The sequence below is a fragment of the Gobio gobio genome (genome assembly GCF_949357685.1).
Source record: "Gobio gobio genome assembly, chromosome: 21".
Classification (NCBI taxonomy): Eukaryota; Metazoa; Chordata; class Actinopteri; order Cypriniformes; family Gobionidae; genus Gobio; species Gobio gobio.
Window position 1 is genome coordinate 37,487,004 of NC_137117.1, and position 22,714 is coordinate 37,509,717.

The following is a 22,714-nucleotide window of genomic DNA, read 5'->3' on the forward strand; positions in this document are numbered from 1 at the left end:
GTGATCTAATCTGATTTCAGAATCCCGTTTTTCTTTTGAACCACTCATTTTCAAGATTTGATCTAATCCGATATCCAAAATCCGATCAGATTACTTTTGAACAACAGGCCCCTGGTGATCAGAAATGTGATCATCAGAAGAGTAGACCTGCCACCGTTCCCATTACGTGCATCACGAGCTGCGCGTAGGGCACCAAGTGCTCAGGGGGCACCTCAAGGAAATGCTCTCTCTACCCCCAGCCCCCCAGAATTTTTAAAATTTCAACCCTGCCCATATCATATCAGCTGATCCGATTCCTATGCACTCAATTGGCGACTCTCAAACAGGACGTCTTACTTACGCGCAGCGTCAGTTCAGTCTGCCTGCTTGGCTGCTTCCACTGCACACTGCTTTGCAACCCACCTCCTCCCCAGCTCCTCCTTAAACGGTGTTTAACTTAATCACTGTCATTCTGTTGTCACTGATCATGCTCGGTTCTCAATGGGGGATTTACGCTGCTCTCCCAGTTTAAAAATGGGAGGTTGTCCCCAGAAGCTGCTGCTGTTACCCGTCTTGGCTTTTCATGGAGCTCATGTAAAGGATGGGGAATTTAGAACAAGTATTTAGAACAAAATATGCCAATAAAAAGTTGACTAAAAGTTTGTCTATGGTGTTTTTGACTTAAGTGGACCTGACTGAAATAATCTTTCAGTGCTATATCCTTTAAAGGGATAGTTCACCCAAAAATGAAAATTCTGTCATTTACTCACCCTCAAGTTGTTCCAAACCTGTGTGAGTTTCTTTGTTCTGGTGAACACAAAATAAGATATTTTGAAGAATATTTGTAACCAAGCAGAGAGAGCAACCATTGACTACCATAGTATTGTTTTCCCTACAATGGTAGTCAAACATTCTTCAAAATATCTTCTTTTGTGTTCACCAGAACAAAGAAACTCATACAGGTTTGGAACAACTTGAGGGTGAGTAAATGATGACAGAATTTTTATTTTTGGGTGAACTATCCCTTTAATATATTATCTATAGATATCTAGATTCAGTTGCATTTCTTTTCTGCTGGGAAGGAAATAAAAATAAAAAATTGGCCTAAGACTCCTCCTCCACCAACAAAAGAATCAAGGAAATACTTGCTAAGAAGAGGGGAATTACACAAGGAGAGACAAAGACAGTGAGTATCACAGCTTGTGCTTCACACATTGAATATATAAACTAAAACAAAATCATAGAAAATTAAGTGTTGTTTGTTACATGTATGTATTATGTAATACTGCAATGTAATATTCATGTGATCGAGGTACTGAATGTCAGCAAGTTTCAACAGGTAAGTACTGAGCAACACTTTAAAAATTCAAAAACAAATGCTAAAGAGAATATTAATGTTCAAAACTGACAGCCACAGTGAGAAATCGCAGATCGTTTTGGATTGATTGGCACAGTAACTGCAGGCAAAACATATAGCCACTATAACAAATACAGACTGATGTTTTGATGTATCTGAATTGCCAATATGTGTGTGCTCAGTTTATTTGCAGAAATAAAATCAACATTTTAAATGGTGCCATGGCTTCCAGAAAGAGTCTCTATGGAGAAACTGATGCAAAGACAAAGGAATGGTTAGTCAGTTCCATTATCTCATTTAGGTTAGGTTGAGATTTGTATGTGTTATTTGATCAGTTATTAAAAAAAAACTGTGTTGAATTGCTGTTTTGTTTCAAAAGTGAATCTCCTAAACTCCGATGTGTGTCCATGAAAAGCCATCAGTCAATGGATGACCCAATAAACATCAGTTCAGGAAACACTTCTGCTCATGTGAGGTAAGACAAGTCTCATGACAGCTGGAGGAACAGGTCTGACTGCCTCAAGAAAGTCCTAGATTCTTGCTTAAAATGCATTTAAAAGTTCCTCAAGCATCATGGTTTTGAAGCTTTTTGACTTCAAGGCACCCCATGCACAGATATTCCTAAAATGTAAAGCTTATTTAACTTGTTTATATACAGGAGTGGCAATATACTGTATTGAATTAATTAAAAGAGCCATAAAGAGCTCAATTCAAAGCCAAAATTATTATTATTATTTTTTAAATGGGTTTATTCGATTAGTTTTAAGAACTCAATGTTCTTCAGGGTTCACACTTTTTGACCAATACATGTACATACTTTTTCAGTTGTTTGTGATTACAGGATAATACTTTTCAATTTCTATCCCCTAAAATAGTTTAGAGTCTAACATAACTACAAAAAAAATGAGATACTGTAGAGACTCTCAATGCAAAAATTAACAAAACAATTTTAATTGGTAAAAAAGGTAGAAATCCTCCCAAAAAAATTTTCAAGTAACTTTGGACATATTGATTAAGATGGTTCAGGTCTGTTTGATTAAAGTTGAAACTAAACTCTACAGGATGGTAGCCCTCAAGGAGCAAAAAGCATGAGAGATTAATTGTTGTTTTTTTTATTCAAAGTAAATCTTCTAAACCCTGCTGTGAGTCCATGAAGAGCGAGCAGTCAATGGGTGTACCATTTGGCTTCAGTTCAGGAGACTCAGGAGACATCAGTTCTGCTGATGTGAGGTGAGGACAAACTCATGGTTTACAGCTGGAAGAGACTGTAGTGCTGGACAGAGAACAGTAATGTGAAGATTTAAGATGACAAATATTCACATTCATTCAATTTGTGAATTACATGCCTGAATAAATATTTACAAGAAGTCCTCCCGCCACCACAGTACGAATCAGGAGGAATCAGAGGAATCAAAGGCTTCCACAGGAAGGCAGTTGGACTCCATTTTTAAGGTACGTGTTTTTCCACATATAAATCCAACTGAAAATTAGCCTAGAAATCTAGACGCACCCTAGCGGCAGAAAATGTATTTTGCCGCGAGTGTAGTCTAGCAACTCTCGGTAGACCTGAGAGCTGGAAAAACCAAACTCTGGTCAGGCCAATCACAGCGTGTGTAGAGTCGGTGGGCGGGCTTAACATAATGACGGCACATCACGGCAGAGTTGCGGAGGTTCTGCGTGCTACTCATAAACAAAGCTGACGAACAGCGGTCTTTTGAATCGGCTTTGGCCGCAACTCTGGAAGACTTGGAGTTAAGCCTTTCTTTGAGAAAAGAACAAAGAACGGCACTGAAGTCATTCTTAAGAAAAGAAGACGTGTTCGAAGTTTTGCCGACCGGATACGCCGAAAGTTTATCAACTAACGTTAGCTCGGCTTCACCTTCTTCTTTGCTCTGGTTGGTTGTGGCGCTCATGACGCTATCCAATTGTTTGCAGAGGGAATTTGAAAGATAACCGTTTATCCCGCCCCTGGGATTGAGCCCTGTCAATGGTGAGTTTCCAGACCCAACATCTTGATATGGGTCTGGCTTGTCAGGGTAACTGAAAATGACATCACTTCAGAGACATGGCTATGGATGGTCTTTCATATCTTTGGTTTTCAAGGGTGTAAATATCTTCATTTTATGGACAGATGAATCAAACGAGGACCTTTTTGGTAATGGCCAATTAGTGGAGTTTAAGTTAGTTTGGTTCAGAATCCACTTAATACCGCTAAGTGTCTATTCAGCACAAGCTCCCTGAGTTCTGCATGCATGCAAATGCTCTCATTATAGCCAACAAAGTGTAGACACAATGTAAAGAAGATATTCTTTGTGCATTGTAGTGAGCTTTGTTAGCTATAATAGGAGCTTTCACAAGAGTTCAGAACTCAATGAGCTTGTGATAAACTAAAGTGAACCATAATTGTTTATGGATCATGGAACAATCAAAAACATTGTTTAAACCAAGGGTGTCCAATCCTGCTCCTGGAGGGCCACTAGTACTGTCCTGCAGAGTTCAACTCCAACTTCAATTAAACCAGCTAATCAAGATTTTACTAGGCATATAGTATAGTATGGGAGATACGAAGGTCTGTGGATCTACCGTTGGAGAAACTTGGCTAACTTGGATCACGTGTGCCTTAATAACAATCACATTACAGCCTCGACATCATTGACTTCTGCTCAGAGTTGTGCAACTGTCAATCACTGTTTGTGGAAACCATAGAAAGGAATGAGAAGTGCCGTAAACTGAATTATACCTGGCTCACAATTGTCCATGACTTCTCTTATAAATGGCTTTTTTCCGGTGTAAACTAAAAATAGATCAATCCAAAACTAATGTTTATGAGCAAACATGTCGATTCATTAAATTAGAAGTCGTTTGCCCACAAAAGCAGTTCACGAAAGTTTGCGAAAGACAAATGTCCTTTTTTTCCAACACAATTTTTTAAAGGGGTCATGAACTGGCTTTTTTTTTTTTTATACTGTTGTCTGACGTCAACTTATGACGTTCACATGGTTTTTACATTCAAAAACATCATAATGAATAAGTAATAGGCTATTTTTTGCCCTGGTTTTGAGGCTCTCTAAAGAAACGCTTGATTTTAACGGGTGTGCCGCACTGAAGACTTGGAAGTAAACGTCCACGGCTAGGATTGGATAAGATTTGCATATTTAATGAGCTTCAGCTCCCCCATGAGTACGCGCGGGGCATTGTTTTGAAAGCGTGTGGAGAAACGGCAACCGGAATGATTCGCTCACAGGGCTCGCAAAATATCTTTATCAAACAAGCACAATGATTTATCTCTCATCCACTCGCGATTGATTGGAATGTTATTTTTTTATTACTTGGCCCACATGATCGGTGAATATAACCATGGTGAGTACACACACACGCGCGCGCACGCCCTTCAAATAGCAAGTCAAGAGAGTGAACAACGCACATCAAGAAATAAATGTTATTTCACTATTTAAGATAGCCCATCAGCAGGCCGGGCTTACGTTTTGGTAGCCCGTCTGAAAAACACATAGCCCCGGGATGTTGAGCTTTGCGAGCCCTGGCCCATAAACATGAACATAAACATACCGAATTGTAATGAACCAACAACACCACAAATAAAGGATACTTCAGCCTTTGACAGCATGCTAAGGTATGTTCAGTTAGACACGTACATATAATCAATACGATCTGTAACAATGCAATACTATCACATATAAAAAACATGTTTTACTCACATACTGTAAGTGAGTTGCACCATTCCTGTCGGATCCAATATAGGAGACACAGCATTGTGTTTTAATCTCAATATGTCTGCGAATCCAGTCTCGACCAGTCTCTTGTTTACAAACGATTCCACTGTGAAATGAAGCGAACAAACGCACAATGTCTTACGCACGTGAGCTGGAACTGATTTAAAAATAAAGTTCAACCACTCATTCCTAATATTAGAATCCGAAGGAAGCTTTTGCAGCGACTGTGTTCTTCCACAACCAGGCACAGCACAATATATTACTCTCTTCGGCATGTTTATTGCTCTGTACCGCGATCCGTTTAGCTCCACGAGTCGGTGGGCGGGGCTACAGAAGCAGGCGAGATCTCTCGTTTTCTGGGCCTGGTGTCAATAAAAGCTTTTCTTTGACTAACAAGGAAGTTTTCAGCTACAAAACTTACAGGATATTCTTATATCACGATGAACTTTTATAGATCAAAGGCTCAAGGGAAAGTTCTCAATTCATCACCCCTTTAAGAAAGCAAAATTAGGCACAAAGTGTATTTTTGTATCCGTGTTGACATACTTGATGTCAAATGAAGGAAAATGCCTAATTTGTGAAAATCATCATCTCTCTGATAAAAAAAAAGCTGAAGAGGTCCAAGAGACTGCTGAGCCCGGATTGCCCAGAATTCTCTGAAAGAGAGGAGGAGAAGGATGAAGGGCAGAGCAGAGTCAGAGAGGGGCTTCTGAAGACACTGCAGGTCCCGAGAAACAGGAACCATACAGACCTCACTAACACACAACAGACTAGTAAGAGCTCACTTTATAGGAATATTAATATTTACCCTCATGGTGTTACAAATCTGTATGACTTTGTTCCATAAAATTGTGGTCACTATTTTTGTATATTGTATCAGAAAAATAATATATTGAAATATTAGTCAATATATGGCTTGTGAATAGCAAAAAAGTTGATAGATTTTTCTTTTCATATTTCTCTGCTCACCAGAAGATACCCCTTTCTGTCTGGTACGACACAAATCCACAGTAAAGAAATATTTTCATAGAATTAATGATGGAATATCAAACCAAGGAAGCTCAATACCTCTGCATGCGATCTACACGGAGCTGTACATCACAGTGGGAGGGAGTGGAGAGGTCAATAATCAACATGAGGTGAAACAGATTGAGACAACATCATGGACACCAGTGACACATGAAAAACCAATCAAATGCAATGACATCTTTAAAGCCTCACCTGGACAAGAACAAAAATCCATTAGAACTGTGCTGACTAAAGGAATTGCTGGAATTGGAAAAACAGTCTCTGTGCAGAAGTTCATTCTGGATTGGGCAGAAGAAAAAGACAATCAGGATGTTCACGTCATATTTTCACTTCCTTTCAGAGAGCTCAATTTGATGAAGGAAAAGAATATCAGTCTGATGAATCTTCTTCAGTATTTTTTTACGGATACAGAAAAACTGAAAACAACAGACTTTGATGACCTCAAAGTCCTGTTCATATTTGATGGACTTGATGAGTGTCGACTTCCTCTAAATTTCCAGAACAATGATGATTTGACTGATGTTACAGAACCAGCCTCAGTGGATGTTCTGCTAACCAATCTCATCAAAGGGAATCTGCTTCCTTCTGCTCTCCTCTGGATCACCTCTCGACCAGCAGCAGCCAGTCAGATCCCTCCTGAGTGTGTTGATCAGGTCACAGAAGTACGAGGGTTCAATGATGCTCAGAAGGAGGAGTATTTCAGCAAGAGAATAAATGATCAGTGTCTGGCCAATAGAATCATCACACACATCAAATCATCAAGGAGCCTTCACATCATGTGTCACATCCCAGTGTTCTGCTGGATCTCAGCCTCTGTTCTAGAGAGAATGTTGAGTGAAGCAGAGAATGCAGAGATCCCAAAGACTCTCACTCAAATGTTCACACACTTCCTGATCTACCAGATCAAACAAAGAAGCCAGAAGTACCAAGGAAATACTGAAGTAGATCTTCAGCAGGCCAAGAAGATCATCTTCTCACTGGCAAAACTAGCTTTTGAACAGCTGAAAAAGGGGAACCTGATATTTTATGAGGAGGATCTGAAACAGTTTGGCATTGATGTAAGAGAAGCATCAGTGTACTCTGGGGTTTGTACCCAGATCTTCAGAGAGGAGATTGGACTGTACCTGGGGAAAGTGTACAGCTTCGTTCATCAGAGTGTTCAGGAATTTCTTGCTGCTTTATTCAAGTTTCTTTCATTTAAAGAAACAAAAAGCAGCATGACAGATTTACTGAAGAGGGAAGTGGACAACGCTTTACAGAGTGAAAATGGACACTGGGACCTTTACCTCCGCTTCCTTCTGGGTCTCTCACTGGAGTCCAATCAGACTCTCTTACAAGGCATCCTAACACAGACAGGAAGCAGATCTGACAGCAAACAGGAAATAGTAGAGTACATTAAGATGAAGATCAAGGACAGTCCCTCTCCAGAGAAGTCCATCAATTTGTTCCACTGTTTGAATGAACTGAATGATCGTTCACTAGTTCAGGAAGTTCAAAAATACCTGAACAGAACAGACATCATTCATTTCTCTAGAATCAGTCTTTCTCCTGCTCAGTGGTCCGCTCTAGTGTTTGTGTTGCTGAACTCAGAAGAGGAGCTGGATGAGTTTCAACTAAGTAAATATAAACCATCTGAAGAAGGTCTTCTGAGACTGCTGCCAGTCATCAAAGTTTCTAGAAAATCTGAGTGAGCATTTTTCTAATTAAAACATTGTACATCATAGTTTATTTATTGCTTTAATACTCAGCAAATATTGCATTGGGAAACATATTTTCTAATTTTTAAAATGTACAAACCTATTGCAATATATAAAGTACTGTGCAAAAGTCTTAAGTATGTTAGTCTTTTCACCAAAATAATGGTTTTAAACCAGTTATTTATATGCTTTACTGTAGTGTGTCCGTAGTAAATATCAGTTTACATTTCCAAACATTCCCTTTTCCATTAATTGTAATAATCCAGTGAGATTTGACAACAGCCGGTATGCTCCAAAATGATCTCATCATAATGGAGTCGGTCTGGGATTACATGAAAAAAATGAAAAAAACTTAGACTGTGGCAACGTCTCCAAGACACTTGAAGAAACTTCCTGCAAAGCTACATGAAAAACTGCCTAATACCTAATACTGCCTAATAAAAAGTGCCTAATGATTTTCACAATACTGTAGCTTTGCAGGAAGGTTTCTTCATGTAAAAAACATTTTAACTAATTTAAAATCAAATACATAAAAATTTAGATATGTATTAAGTTTTGTCAAAAGACTGAAAATTAGATATATTTTGAACACAAGTAATTCAGTGTCTGTAGTTACATGGTTATTTTGATAATTTCTCTTAAAGTCTACAGAGCTGTAATCTGACAGAGAAGAGCTGTTCAACACTAGCCTCAGTTCTCAGCTCAAACTCTTCAAATCTGAGAGAGTTGAACCTGAACAATAACAACCTGCAAGACTCAGGAGTGAAGCTGCTCTCTGATGGACTGAAGAATCCTCAATGTAAACTGCAGACACTAAAGTAAGATGTTACTCAAAGTTTTTTTATATGTAATATGAATTATGTTTTTCCAAAAATGTATGAGAATAGAAGAAACATCTAGGCCAGTGGTTCTCAAACCTGGAGGGCCAACGTCTTGCTGGTTGTAGGTTCACCCTGCTTCAACACACCAGTCTGAAAACACTCTAACACTCCTAAAGACTCTGCAGAATAGTAATCCTTTAGGTGTAGGATTGGGCACCCCTGCTCTACACCGTCTCTTTTTGTGTGTATATGGCTTATATATTTGTTAAACCCGTAAATAGTTTCTTTGTTTTTAATGTCAATACATCAGTCAAACACTAACAGTTCACATAATTTTGCCTGCTTCATTTATTTTTGTGTTGACCTCTATGAAGGATTTTACTATGAAGACTACCTTTGAGAATTGTTCACAAGTTCAGCTGAATTGCTGATATTATATTCTATACAGGCTGAATAACTGCAATATTGGAGAAGAAGGTTTTGCTGCACTGGCTTCAGCTCTGAGATCAAACCCCTCACACCTGAGAGAACTGGATCTGAGCTGGAATAAACCAAGGGACTCAGGAGGAAAGTTGCTCTCTGATCTATTGAAGGATCCACACTGTAAATTGGAGACGTTACTGTGAGTACTGCTGTATTGGTAGATTTTTGAAAGATATTTCTTTTGAAAGATTTTCTTTTGAAAGATATGTTATTTGTCTCCATGTACAGGGACAATATAAAAAATAATGAATAGAAATACATGACTAAGATTGTGTGTGAGAGTGTGGACCCATCATCAACACAAATAAGTGGCTGCAATGGGCACTTATCTTTGATAAGAAGCATTATGTGCTCGGGTCATTTGTATGCAAATCCATCAATCATTATCGATCTCTCATAACACGCTATTTCACATTTTCCCCTACTCCTAAGTAGGAGTAGGGAAACCCCGCCCATGACTTTTGATGATCTGCCCTTTTAGCATAGACACACCCCTGAGTGAGAAGCACAGAGACCGCCATTTTTGTTTGCTCACTGTATCAGCTAGCTAGAGTATTACAATGGCTGCGCCAAAAAACATTACAAATGTTCTTTTGTTGGATGCACCAACAAACATACGAGTCTCCATAGACTCCTGGCATCCGAGCCACTGAGGACACTGTGGTTAAATGTAATTTTTTGAAGGAAATGTGCTGAAGAATGTCGTTAAAATGTTATATATTTGCACAAATAATTTTACACATGACTTTTTCACGAGGGTCTGTACAATGCTGGATTTGCGAAAAGGTTGTTTCTGAAGGATGGGTCAATACCAACACTTCGTGCTCTACCTTCATATCCAGAACAATAATGAAGGATGGCACTAAATTTGAGGATGTTTCCCTTTCTCTCTACAGGCTATCTAAATGCAGTATTGGAGAGGAGGTTTGTACTGCTCTGGCATCATCTCTGAGATCAAACCCCTCACACCTGAGAGAACTGAATCTGAGCTATAATAAACCAGGAGACTTAGCAGTGAAGCTGCTTTCTTATCTACTGAAGGATTCACTCTGTAAACTGGAGAAACTACAGTGCGTCTTATTAGTTATTATTAGTGTTGATTTGAAATTATCATGTTATCATTGGCCAGATGTTATCATTGAGAACAAATGGGCTGGATGTTTATTTAAAAAATATTAAACCTTATCAGATATCTCTGGACATACTTTCCAATATTTTGTCTGGTTATACAAGACTATTGATAGAATAGTAAAAGAACAATACCATTAAAAATACATAAACACATTTTGCCATTGGAAGAGTATATTTATATTACACTACAGAAATAGCATAATAAGTATGATTATTTCTGTATATTCTCTACAGGTTGTGTAACTGCAGTATTGGAGAAGAAGGTTGTGCAGCTCTGGCTTCAGCTCTGGGATCAAACCCCTCACACCTGAGAGAACTTAATCTGAACTATAATAAACCAGGAGATTCAGGGATGAAGCTACTCTCGAATCTACTGAAGAATTCACACTGTAAACTGGAGAAACTACAGTGAGTTTCAGTATTTTACCATATTGTAAAATGGTTAATATGATGTAGAATTTATAATACCTTTTTGTAATGCAGACATATGGGAGGAATTTCAGTTTTTCTTTTATTTGTCCAGAATGTTCACCACATAATTCACATGCATCACTGCAGTACAGGATTCTTTGCAAAATGCTTGATTTTAACAGTTTTTTTATGACTATAAACTAAAAGTCAATGAAAATGGAAAACTGAATGAATAACAACAGAATGTGACACCGTGTTATGTTCTCAAAGTTTGAAATGTGCTTGATCTTTGCACTTATCAGCTCTCACCAACCACCCTAAAAATAACCTGAAACATAAATGTTCAAAACTTTAAATCCTTACTTTAAAATGTATATGTAGCCACATTTAAATATTTAATATATAAGTGTGTAATATTAAATGCTATTAGCAATTCTACTGAAAAACTTATATTTTACCCTCACTTATTTACTTTCAAAAATTGTTTACCTTGTAAAATATGTAGTACTTCTAGGCATGTATACATTTAAAAAAATAATTTAGTTCAAACCTCTTTGCATTAAATTACTTTATATTAAATAAGAACAGTCGAGATGAAATAATATTGATAACTTTTCTTTTACTGTAGTTAATGTGCATACAGTTAATTTTAAGAAAATGTGTATGATAATGTGCTAAAAAATAAGGTCTAAATGCTGGGTTAGTGAAATTATTATTTTGGATTACACTTAATAATATGTATGTCGCTGTGAATGAAGGTAATTTATTTGAAAACTTGGCAAAAACTACATATTCAATTGGTTGTGAGAGAGGTGTGTGGCTGAAATTTAGCGCAATACAGACATGACAAATTTGATCAGCACATAGCTACACATACACTTTTTGTGTTGAAAATCAATTTAATGCATCTGTTTGGGGGGGTTTAGTTTACATTTACCTGTATTCATTTTGTAGAGGCTTTTATCCAAAGCGACTTACAAATGAAGAATACTACAAGCGATTCATCTTAAGGAGGCAATAACATGAGAAATGCTGGCAATACAAAGTTTCAAACATTGTCCAGAATAGTATAAGCTACAGCAGGGAGGGATACAAGAAATAGTGAAAGCATAGAAGATGATTTTCTATCAGCAGAATGCAGTTAAGTTCTTATGAAAGTGAAGACTTTTCTACTGATTCCTGAATATTGTCAGGAATTCAGCTGTCGGGATATGGTTAAGACAGACACCTTTATTTATATAGCACTATTTACAAAGCAGATTGTTTCAAAGCAGCTTCAAAGTGTTAAACAGGAAAATTCTGCATCAGAATTTGATTCAGCTGTACAGCCGCTCTGGAGAAAATGGTGATGTCATCCACCTCATTTCAATTATCATGTAGTGACAATGCGGGCAGATCAGTAATTTAGTTGAAAATTTATTTGAATATTTAGTTGAAAATTTAGTGTCCCCAACTGAGCAAGCCAAGCCAAAGACAGGTCCAACCCTAGCCTGGTCCTACTAGACTCTCGTACATTTCACTTGTACAGAGAGTCTGGCCACTCTCCATTGACAAGTGTTAACTTCCTTTAAGGCGGGGACGTTTAAAACTATTGGATCTGCCCAGAGCCACTCTGGATTTGCCATAACCAATTGCTAATGTTTGGTCGTGACGTATGTCATGTGCTAGCCGGGTCCTACCAGACTCTCATAAATTCCATTCACTAACGGAGCGAGGTGGAAAATCAAACTTTTCCCAAACCCTGTGGGGAGGAGGGCTACAACATCATGGCCACCAACAAAACTTTAACTTCTGGATATTCAGCAGTGTTGCCACAACGGACCGAATGGCTTTGCTTGCATCTTTCTCCGCTACCATTATTGAACTACAACCCAAACTAGCGCACGACATCAATGTCATCGTTCTCAGCCACTCCCTCTGTTCGCTGATTGGACAAGTAAAAATTAAGCCGAAAAAAACCCAGTGAAAATACCGCAAACCCAGACGACGTACTGAAGGAAAATGAAAATTGAGTGGAAATGCGTAGGAGGGCGGAGCCAAGCTAGGCCAACCCTGCCCCTGGAGCAGAATTCAGCTCCAACCCCAATCAAACACACCTGAACCAGATAATTAAGGTGTTCAGGTTTACTTTAAAATTACAGGCAGGTGTGTTGGAGCAGGGTTGGAATGGGACTAAAATACTAAAGGATATTAAGGCGAGACACGGCAGGTGAAAACATCGTTTTTTCATGCAGTGGTCAATTTTGAGATTTTGGGCCAGTTTGCTCCCTTAACATGTAAGCTTTCATGTCAAAATAAAAAAAAGTCAACATTACACATTAAGGTGGTTATTTCATTATATTTTGTCACCGTGCGCCTTTAGATTTCTACCCGAAATCATCAAACGTTATTCTTGCGCGAGCTCTCATGCCGTCTCCATTCACAGAAACATGTCATGCTTGGTATCATTATAAAGCTCTCAGTCTCACAGACAGCGATGTCTAATCCAAATATGGACATTTCCTTTGTAGAACTAACCAACCGCGAAAGTTTGCAGCCGAAACCCACATCTGATTGGTCGATGTGAATTTCTCACTACGCGCTGCCGATTGCTTGTGTATTCTCTGCCTGAGAGAAAGTGCAGACAACGCTGAAATCGGCTCATAAACGTTCACAGAAAAGATCAAGTAGCAAGAGCCTGTTAAAAGAAAGTAAACAGCAACAGATTAGACGACGAAACCCCGTCAGAATTAGATTCAAATAGTTATAGATGGACCAATACAACAAACAGGGACAGTTCATCTGCAGTTTTTGTGACTGGCGTTTGTTAAGGTAGTTCTCTTAAGGTAGTTCTCTAATAGCTATTGCTATTAATAATTTATTCATTTATCAATTTCCACGTGTTTTAAATATTATACACTACTTATATTAATTAACTGAATATATATTTGTAGGTTGGGGGTTTTATAGAAATGCATGCAGTTATACAGTATAAAACTTTAAAGGCTGTTTTCTCAAAATGAGAGAAATGATTTTTTCTCACACTCAGAGTCAGATATATCCACTTCAGTAGCACCTACAAGCACCAACTTTTGCTGTCTTATACTGAACTATGTTCTGAAGGCTTTTACAGAGGGATTTGTTGATATATCATTCCTATCCTGAGTTATAGGTCCTTTAACTCCAAAAAACATGGCAAAAATTGATTTTTAAGGCTATTGTCAGTATTCTCTAATTTACTAAAGCACAAAATAAGATATCCAGAATCCCCTCTGTAAAAGCCCTCTCATCTAACATGTCAACAAATAGAACCCAGAATTTTAAACATGGTCCTTTCCAATTTCCAGATTTTGTTTTTGGAAAAGTATGCAAATGAGCGTATATTTAAGTATATAAGGCCTCATTTGCATATTAAAACATTAATTTACACAAAACGTGTAATACATTTTTTTTCTTATGTTTATGCCAGTAATAAACTGGAGAAGTTTCACAGTGATATCTTGTAATTAAAAAAAATTCCCTATTCACCTGTAGTGTCTCGCCTTAAAAGTGGAATATGAAATAAAGCGTAAACTGTAACTTTAAAGTAACTAAGTTGGATGCAGAAGCTGCAGAGTAACAAAATTATTTAAAAAATATAATTATATAATCACCATGCATCTTGTGGTGATATCCAGTGATCTGATAATGTGCAGATTTTTCTAATCTCAAACGAGCCACAGTGTGACATCACAAAAAGTGTCGAAAGTAGAAAACAAGTCTTTTGGCAGCTTGGTTTCAACAAATACTGTCTTTGCAATAAGATAGGAGTTCTAAGATCTGAATTTTACAGTATTTTTTTATAGTACAATATATTTCAAAAGATAAAATATAATTGGATTTCTCATGTTATTTTCGCTTTAAAGGCGTTATGGTCCAGCTTGTGCTGCACCTCACATTTGCGAGATTTTACAGACTGTGACATAGGTGTTTCAATCCTGTAAATGGCTGACTCCATGGCCAGTGCATTGAATAGTGAACCAGATAACTAATGGAAACACACCCTACGATGTCAGGCTGTTCCTTGCAATATTAGTGGATGTTCACAGAATTGTCTTTTTTTTGTCAATTATGTTTAACTTACTTATATTACTTTTAACTTATTAACTTATATTTTTTCACAAACAGGGCTTATACTAAGCCAGTATTGGGCCGTAGTTCAATTAGGGCATTTAAGTAGCTTCAAAAAATACATTAGGCTACTGGTGTTGATCTTGAGACAAAACAATGGCCCTGACATATTATAAGATATATCAGTGCAAGTTGCTTTCCATTAAAACAGCTCAAACATGCATTTTAGACTAGGACTAACTTAAGCCTTGTCTGTGCCTTGACTGATTATGTTTTTGCTGAATTCATGTGCATGTTGAACTGAAAATTGTGAATTTATCTTTCTCTCTATAGGCTGTGTGACTGCTTTATTACTGAGGAGGGTTTTAAAACTCTAGTTTCTGGTTTGAGATCAAACCCTTCACATCTGAGAGATCTCAATCTCAATGGCAATGAAATAGGAGACTTGGGGGTAAAGCTGCTTTCTGATCTACTGCAGGATACTCAGTGTAAACTGGAGAAACTACAGTGAGTGTCAATATAGTTTTTGAAAGGCAGCACTACAGTGAATTATCTTCTTGTTCATGTTTTGAATTCAATTCAGTTTGAACTATTTAATGTACAGACTCCTTTCAAACTTTTTTTTAAATACAGTTTCTGCCATTGGTGTGCTATCAATTTTTGGTTCTTATAAATGTTAGAAAACTTAACATTAAGGTTTAAAAATATTTATGTTACTTTAAAAAAATATAAACCATCCTGTGCTCATGTGTTTCAATAAGAAAGAAATAACCAATATACAGAGCTTTTATTTTCACAAACCATGATTTAAATGAAATGGGAAAATTTGGCAGCAGTGCATCATTTCTATCAGGAAGTTCACACTCAATAGCATGTTCAGCTGCTTCAAGCTGAGGTCAATTCTACTTACCATCTTCTGCCGCTACCCAGTTTTTTAAAGAGTAAAACAGAATTAACTGATCTGCTATGCAGTATGAGCTAAGTGCTTGATCCAGCAGACCCTCATTCCCCTCTAAAAATAGGTTAGGTCCAGGAGCCAATTCGAGTGTTCAGGAACCTGCGCCTGTATGCTCTTTGTCCACCAAGGAAATGGTTAGACTGACTAGATGACTTGAGATGATAACTTGTTTATGGCCCATTTTGATATGCTGGCTATTAAGCTCTCTTGGTGCGACTCTATCCAGTTTCCAGAGCAGATTACTGTATATTGGTCAAGCTTAATGGCAACTTTTAGTTCCTGCCATAGACCCTGCTCATATCATGTCTCTAATCACAAACATTTATTTATGCATATGGAAGACACTTTTAACTACATACATTTACATTGTATTCAAGTTATACAAGTTATCAATTCTGATCTCATGACCTTAACCTGGCATCACCAACAGTTAAAAGTTGTTTTAAAATGCATCCAAAATCATGAGATATTTATCTTGTCTCAATTTGCAGTTTACTCTCAATACTTGATCCACAGACTGTTTTTTAGAATGATATCATACAAAACACACATTCAGCTGACTCTAACACATACATATGAATTTATATGATTTGAGCTATATTTTCCCTCCTTTCATCTGCAGGCTGAAATCGTGCAAATTTCAAGAAGGTTGTGCTGCTCTAGTTTCAGCCCTGGGATCAAACCCCTCACACCTGAGAGAACTGGATTTGAGCAATAATAAACTAGAAGACTCAAGAGTGAAGCTACTCGCTGATCTATTGAAGGACCCATACTGTAAACTGGAGAAACTACAGTGAGTTCTGCGCTGGCCGTCATATTATATTTGTTGTATGATATATATATATATATATATATATATATACACACACACACTGCTGTGGCCAAAAGTGATGCCACACCTATGAAAATTGACATCTTCACCCTTTATTCAAATATTATTCAAAATGTGTTAGCAGGAGCGAAGACAAATGAGATTCAAAAACAAAACAGTCTTTATTAATTATCTTGAATGAACATGCAGGAGATAGCTCAAGAGAGTAACATAACCACACTTAAAGCAAGTTCTCAAAAGGAATTTAAAAAAACTGGGCTGATAAATCATTGTTGGCAGATCACACACACACACAATACATTGTTATTATGCAACATTATACAACACTGAAGGAAACATTAAGGATTGTTTGTACTGTTTATTCTCTATAGGCTGTATAACTGCAGTATTGGAGAAGAAGGTTGTGCAGCTCTGAATTCAGCGCTGAGATCAAACCCTTCACACCTGAGAGAACTGATTCTGAACCATAATAAACTAGGGGATCCAGGAGTAAAGCTGCTCCACAATCTACTGAAGGATCCACTCTGTAAACTGGAGAAACTACAGTGAGATTTACTCCATGAATTTTAAATGTTTCATTTCATATTACTAGTAATGTGTCTGTCATTCACAACAGTGAAATTGAAATTAAATATAATTATTTCAACATAACCTATACAAAATATTTTTATCTTTGTAAATAATTCTCATGACAAGTGTATATTAATATCAGAGTTTTCTGTCTTATTTTTTTACAGAATTGTTTCCTAAAACAATCACCTACAAAGGTTACAAATGGCAATCCCAACAACGATTTCTGTCATATCAACAGGACCTACTTACTGCTCCCTACTGGATGTTTACGTTCAGAGCCAAATGCTGTAGTGACTTTACAATTCATAATTGTCAAAAATATTTGCAGTTTACAATGCTAACAGAAAACATGTATACAATGTAGAGTAGCTGTGAAATGCAGAAGCAAAGAAAAGAGTGTTTATGATAGTGCCCAGTGATGTTTCGGAAGCGGAGGGGACTAAGCACTAAACCGGTAGGTGTGACTTGGATACCTCTCCTCCCCAGGAAACCTTACGGCTGAAAAACATATACATTACACTTCCCACAGCAAGATTTCATCTTAAAATGTTCTTTTGATCTTTATAGACTCCTAAAGTAAAACTGTTAAAGAAGGAAAACTTTATTAGGAGAGATGGGAATTACTATATATATATAGTGAGTACCACAACTTGTGCTTAAACTTTATTTACAAATCAGGAAAATAAATGGTTGTTTATCATAGGTTTACAGTTATTATTCTATGGCATGTTTGTAATATTAATTTGTCAACTGCTGCTACAGTTAACAAATAAAATTTTCAAGATTTTTTTCATAAAATTTCATAAAACATTAACAGAAAGATCAGCTACACTGAGACATATAATACTGATTGGTACTAGTTAGCACTAGCTGTATATACATACACACCGATCAGGCATGACATTTTGACCACCTTCCTAATATTGTGTTGGTCCCCCTTTTTCTGCCAAAACCTTTTTTGCTGCCTATCTGAGAGTTCTTCACCCTTAAAAATATAATTAAAACCCACATTGTGTATTGTAAATAATTTATATGTTCTTAAAATAATTGTGTAAGTAGTAAAACGTAAACAGATATTATTTTATTATGTTTCCTGAGGTGTACTTATATTGTTAGTATGTTTTTTACATAAGAAAATGTCATAATTTAGAAATAACAGGCATTTTTCTATACTGATATTAGCCCTCTGGCTTGAATGCTCTGTTTCAAGGGGCCGGTCTGCTAATTGTTGTGATTGTCGCCCACTGTTGTGATTGGCTGACATCTTTGCATTTGAAATGAGTATTAGATTATGTAGCGGAGGGGGCGTGGTTTAGCCAGACTCTGCAAGCACTGCCAGTCCAGAGAGAGATGGACTGGGCACTCGTGGAGCAGAGAGACGGAGAGCTGGAGAGCTGGAGAAAGATAGCTGAGAAAGTTTTATTGTACCGAGTTGTTGAGAGCACTGTGAGTTTATTTTGTTTGTATCTGAGAGCTCTGAATAAACACGTGCCAGTCCCAGCCTCGTGACCCTGTCTTCCTCCTTATTCTATGAACTTTGTAACATGTGGAACCCCTCTAAACCCACTAAACTACGTTTTTTTTACCATCACAGCCGTCGAGATGAACGAATCGTCAAAATGTTGATTATAGCATTATTTTTAGATCTTTTCCCATCACATGAACGTCTGCAGTGATGAGCATTGAGTAAATTACACATGCAGTCTGTTGATCGTGTGAATGCAGTGATCTAGTCATTGCAACATTATTTCTCTCACAAAATGCTTTCACCACAACTAACAGCAAACACGACGTCGACATGAATACAGTAAGAGCTTTGTGCAGCATAACAGCGTCATTCATTATAACGGCAGTTTGGGCAAGTGTGCAGATACACTCGCGACGTGTGATTGACAGATCCGAACATTATAAAGAGAGTGTTCTTTGATCGCTTTCTGTAGTTTAATCATTTAAATAACGGATTTGTTTCAAGCTACTAACAGAAACGATGTGAAGTTAATCGTTTTAGTCACTGGCTTGATTCACTGATGCATTACGCTTAGGGCATCAAGACGGCCAGCGGCGGGACTGACAGTATTAAATTATCTATGTGTGTGTGAACTTGAATGATTAGCTCCACATCAGAAATCACTGATCACAGATCAGGCATTAATGAACACTGGTACTCACTGTTTGTGGCGGTGCTGTCAAATCCATATGGTAAAGTCTGTTTGTAAAGCCTGTGCTGACATTGCGACTGATAAACGGAATCCATTTTCTCCAAATTCTCTGGGTGGGCAAAGCAGAGGAAGGGGAGATAACAGTTCCCCGTATGACGACATACAGGGGAGATTCCAGATCGGCTCGTCTGAGCTCTCATTTTCTCAAAGGCAGAGCAGGACAGCCAGAACTCGGTTTACACCTATCAAAATTTCTAGCCACTTGATGACCATATACAGGCTAGGGGAACTCACATTAATGTTAAAAAGCCTCATAAATGAAAATGTCATACTATGTGTACTTTAATAAATTAGCAATGACAAAAAAATGATGATAACTAATGTAGTCTGATATTTTAGTGATTATTGTTTGGTAGCTTGTTGTAAGTCACCCACTACAACTAACACAGCGATAAGCCTATGTGAGATGGTGGTCCAGTGGGTTAAACCATGGAACTGATACGCAGAAGGTTGCTGGTTCGATCCCAGCGCTCACCACCAGTGTGTCCTTGAGCAAGGCACTTTACTCCATGTTGCTCCAGGGGGATTGTCCCTGTAATAAGGGCACTGTAATTAGCTTTGGATAAAAGCGTCTGCCAAATGCATAAATGTAAATGTGTGAACTGACATTAGGCTAATATTGTAGATTTACCTCTGTGTTGGATTTTGCTCAGTACTATGTGGAAAAAGCAAGATAATTTAATAACTATATTATGGTGTGAACCTATGTTAACTCATATTTAAAAAACTATTGCTTTGTGTTGTTGGCCAGATAAAATGACAGAGAATAGAAAAACGGACATAAGATCATTTTTCAGAGTACCAAAATGCAACACACATCCTTACAAATACAATTTTGGCTGTATTATTTGTGTCCCATTCAACATCATCCCCCCCTCCAACTATAAGATGAAATTTACACCCATGCAGGGCACATAATCCTGCTGAAAGAGCCACCAGGGAATACCGTTTCCGTGAAAGGGTGTACAGGGTCTGCTTAGGTAGGTGGTACATGTCAAAGTAACATCCACATGGATGGCAGGACCCAAGGTTTCCCTGCAGAACATTGCCCAAAGCATCACACTGCTTCTTCTTCCCATAGTGCACCTGGTGCCATGTGTTCCCCAGGTAAGTGACCATCCACGCACCCGACCATCCACGTAAAAGAAAACGTGATTTGTCAGACCAGGCCACCTTCTTCCATTACTCCGTGGTCCAGTTCTGATGCTCGTGTGCCACTGTTGGCTCTTTCGGCGGTGGACAGGGGTCAGCATGGGCACCCTGACTGGTCTGTGGCTGTGCCGCCCCATACACAACAAACTGAGATGCTCTGTGTATTCTGGCACCTTTCTATCAGAACCAGCATTAACTTCTTGAGCAATTTGAGCTACAGTAGCTTGTCTGTTTGATCCCCATACGGAAATGTAATATATGACATATATGTCCCTATATCGCAAATGACGCCGTCATATATGCTAAATATAAGACAATATATTGCTATCACATATATACATATCTCTAGATATATGTTGATATAAGTTTATAACATATATACATTTTTCATATTAAATTAGTATATTGACATATATTAATACGATATATATGACTATTGTTTATATAATATTGTATGTTATGACCATATATGTCACCGATATGTTTAATTTATATATGCCCATTTATTTAAACAACATTCATACATTTTATATGCCTATGGTTTCCTTATAAATTCATTCCTTCTTTTCCTTATTTGAACAGCTTGAACTTTTAACAAGTCTACACAATCCACATTTCATTAAAAAAGTTTTTTTATATACATATATACAACCCCAAATCAGAAAAAGTTGGGACAGTATGGAAAAAGCAAATAAAAAAAAGAAGAAGTGATTTCTAAATTTACTTTGACTTGTATTTCATTGCAGACAATATGAACACAAAATATTTAATGTTTTGTCTGGTCAACTTCATGTCATTCAGACCTGCAACACATTTAAAAAAAAGTTGGGACAGGAGCAATTTAGGGCTAGTAATGAGGTAAAATGGTTAAATAATAATGTGATTTGAAACAGGTGATGTCAACAGGTGATTGTAATTATGATTTGGTACAAAAGCAGCATCCAAGAAAGGTTTAATCCTTTAGGAGCAAAGATGGGCCGAGGATCGCCAGTTTGCCAACAAATACGTGAGAAAATAATTGAATTGTTTAAAAACAATGTTCCTCAAAGAAAGATAGGAAGAAATTTGGATATTTCACATTCAACAGTGCATAACATAATTAAAAGATTCAAGGAATCTGGAGGAATTTCAGTGCGTAAAGGACAAGGGCGCAAGCCTAAGCTGAACAACCGTGATCGGTGATCCAGAAATTTCCTGGAACCACCAGGGGCCAACTAGGGGTAGCTATAAATCAAAAGATCATTGAGCTGAGGACATCCAAAAAGACTCTAACTTAAAAAAAATTACAGGCTGTATCATATACCTGTTGGTGGATTTTCATGTTCTGTGCTGTTTTATTTGTTACTTGTTTTGTTGTAATATTATATTTTTATATAATAAAGTTGTGTGTTCAGTAGTTTTCTAATTTTGCGCAGCTTAATTTTTCTTTTTATATTAAAACTGTTTTAATAAAGTTTAAATGTTTCAAATGTTTTACTGTATTACTTATTTTTTGCTAACTGCACCGTTTAACATTTAAGGCTTAGGCATGTCATATGTATTGCATTGCAAGTGTGTAAGTACACATCCATAACCTATATTTAAAAAATATGTATGAAATTAATGAAAGCATGTTTTTTTTACATTTGTTTAGTTTACACCATTAATTCAAAATATTTAGCAATTGATATACATAATATAAGAACACAACATATATTTAAAATATATGTGCACACTGTTTATATATATATATATATATAATGTCATTTATATATTCCATATACATTTATCAAAAATATATTTTATATATTTCATTTTAAATGTAAAATATATAATAAGACTATATAAAACATATATTAGGGACATATATGTAACATGTATGCAAGCAATATGCTATGCAAATATGTGTAGTTTGTATATTGAACATATATACAAAGAAATATATGTCATGTATATTGATAATTATATATGTGACATATATATCAAATACTGTATTATACATACATTAAATATATGGGCTAGTTTTATATGTCAATATATGAAATTGTTCCATTTTCTAATAGGTTTTATTTATGGGCAGATATATATGTACATATATGTTTTCACTTTCTATGTGGATATATTTAATATATGTATATTTCATATATGTACATATATTACATTTCCATATGGGTTGAACCACACGGGCCTGCCTTCGCTCCCCACCAGGGCTGGCACAAGCTCAACTGCCCCTCTAGGCAAAACACAGTCGCGCCGCCCTCACACACTCAATT

At 37.0% G+C, this 22,714-nt stretch overlaps 1 protein-coding gene across 2 annotated transcripts; it reads left to right on the forward strand.

Annotated features, from left to right (window-relative positions):
* The first annotated feature begins 1,126 nt into the window (after positions 1-1,126).
* Positions 1,127-18,599, forward strand: LOC307117830 (protein NLRC3-like). Of its 2 annotated transcripts, none has more exons than XM_079802987.1 (15): positions 1,127-1,318; positions 1,519-1,610; positions 1,716-1,811; positions 2,459-2,566; positions 2,722-2,788; positions 5,678-5,840; positions 6,040-7,783; positions 8,438-8,611; positions 9,063-9,236; positions 9,994-10,167; positions 10,463-10,636; positions 15,062-15,235; positions 16,309-16,479; positions 16,890-17,063; positions 17,256-18,599. In XM_079802987.1, the coding sequence occupies exons 1-15, from the start codon at positions 1,250-1,252 to the stop codon at positions 17,266-17,268; spliced, it is 3,567 nt and encodes a 1,188-aa protein (XP_079659113.1). In that variant the 5' UTR covers positions 1,127-1,249; the 3' UTR covers positions 17,269-18,599. The 2 variants fall into 2 exon arrangements, with proteins under 2 accessions (XP_079659113.1, XP_079659114.1); XM_079802988.1 differs by having other exon boundaries at positions 1,133-1,165.
* The last annotated feature ends 4,115 nt before the right edge of the window (positions 18,600-22,714 follow it).

Excerpts from the sequence above, each read along its gene's own strand:
- LOC307117830 (XM_079802987.1), top strand. The coding sequence starts at position 1,250 with ATGTATTATGTAATACTGCAATGTAATATTCATGTGATCGAGGTACTG. Across the intron at positions 9,237-9,993 it reads TGTAAATTGGAGACGTTACT|GCTATCTAAATGCAGTATTG; the intron begins GTGAGTACTGCT and ends TTCTCTCTACAG. Across the intron at positions 16,480-16,889 it reads TGTAAACTGGAGAAACTACA|GCTGTATAACTGCAGTATTG; the intron begins GTGAGTTCTGCG and ends TATTCTCTATAG.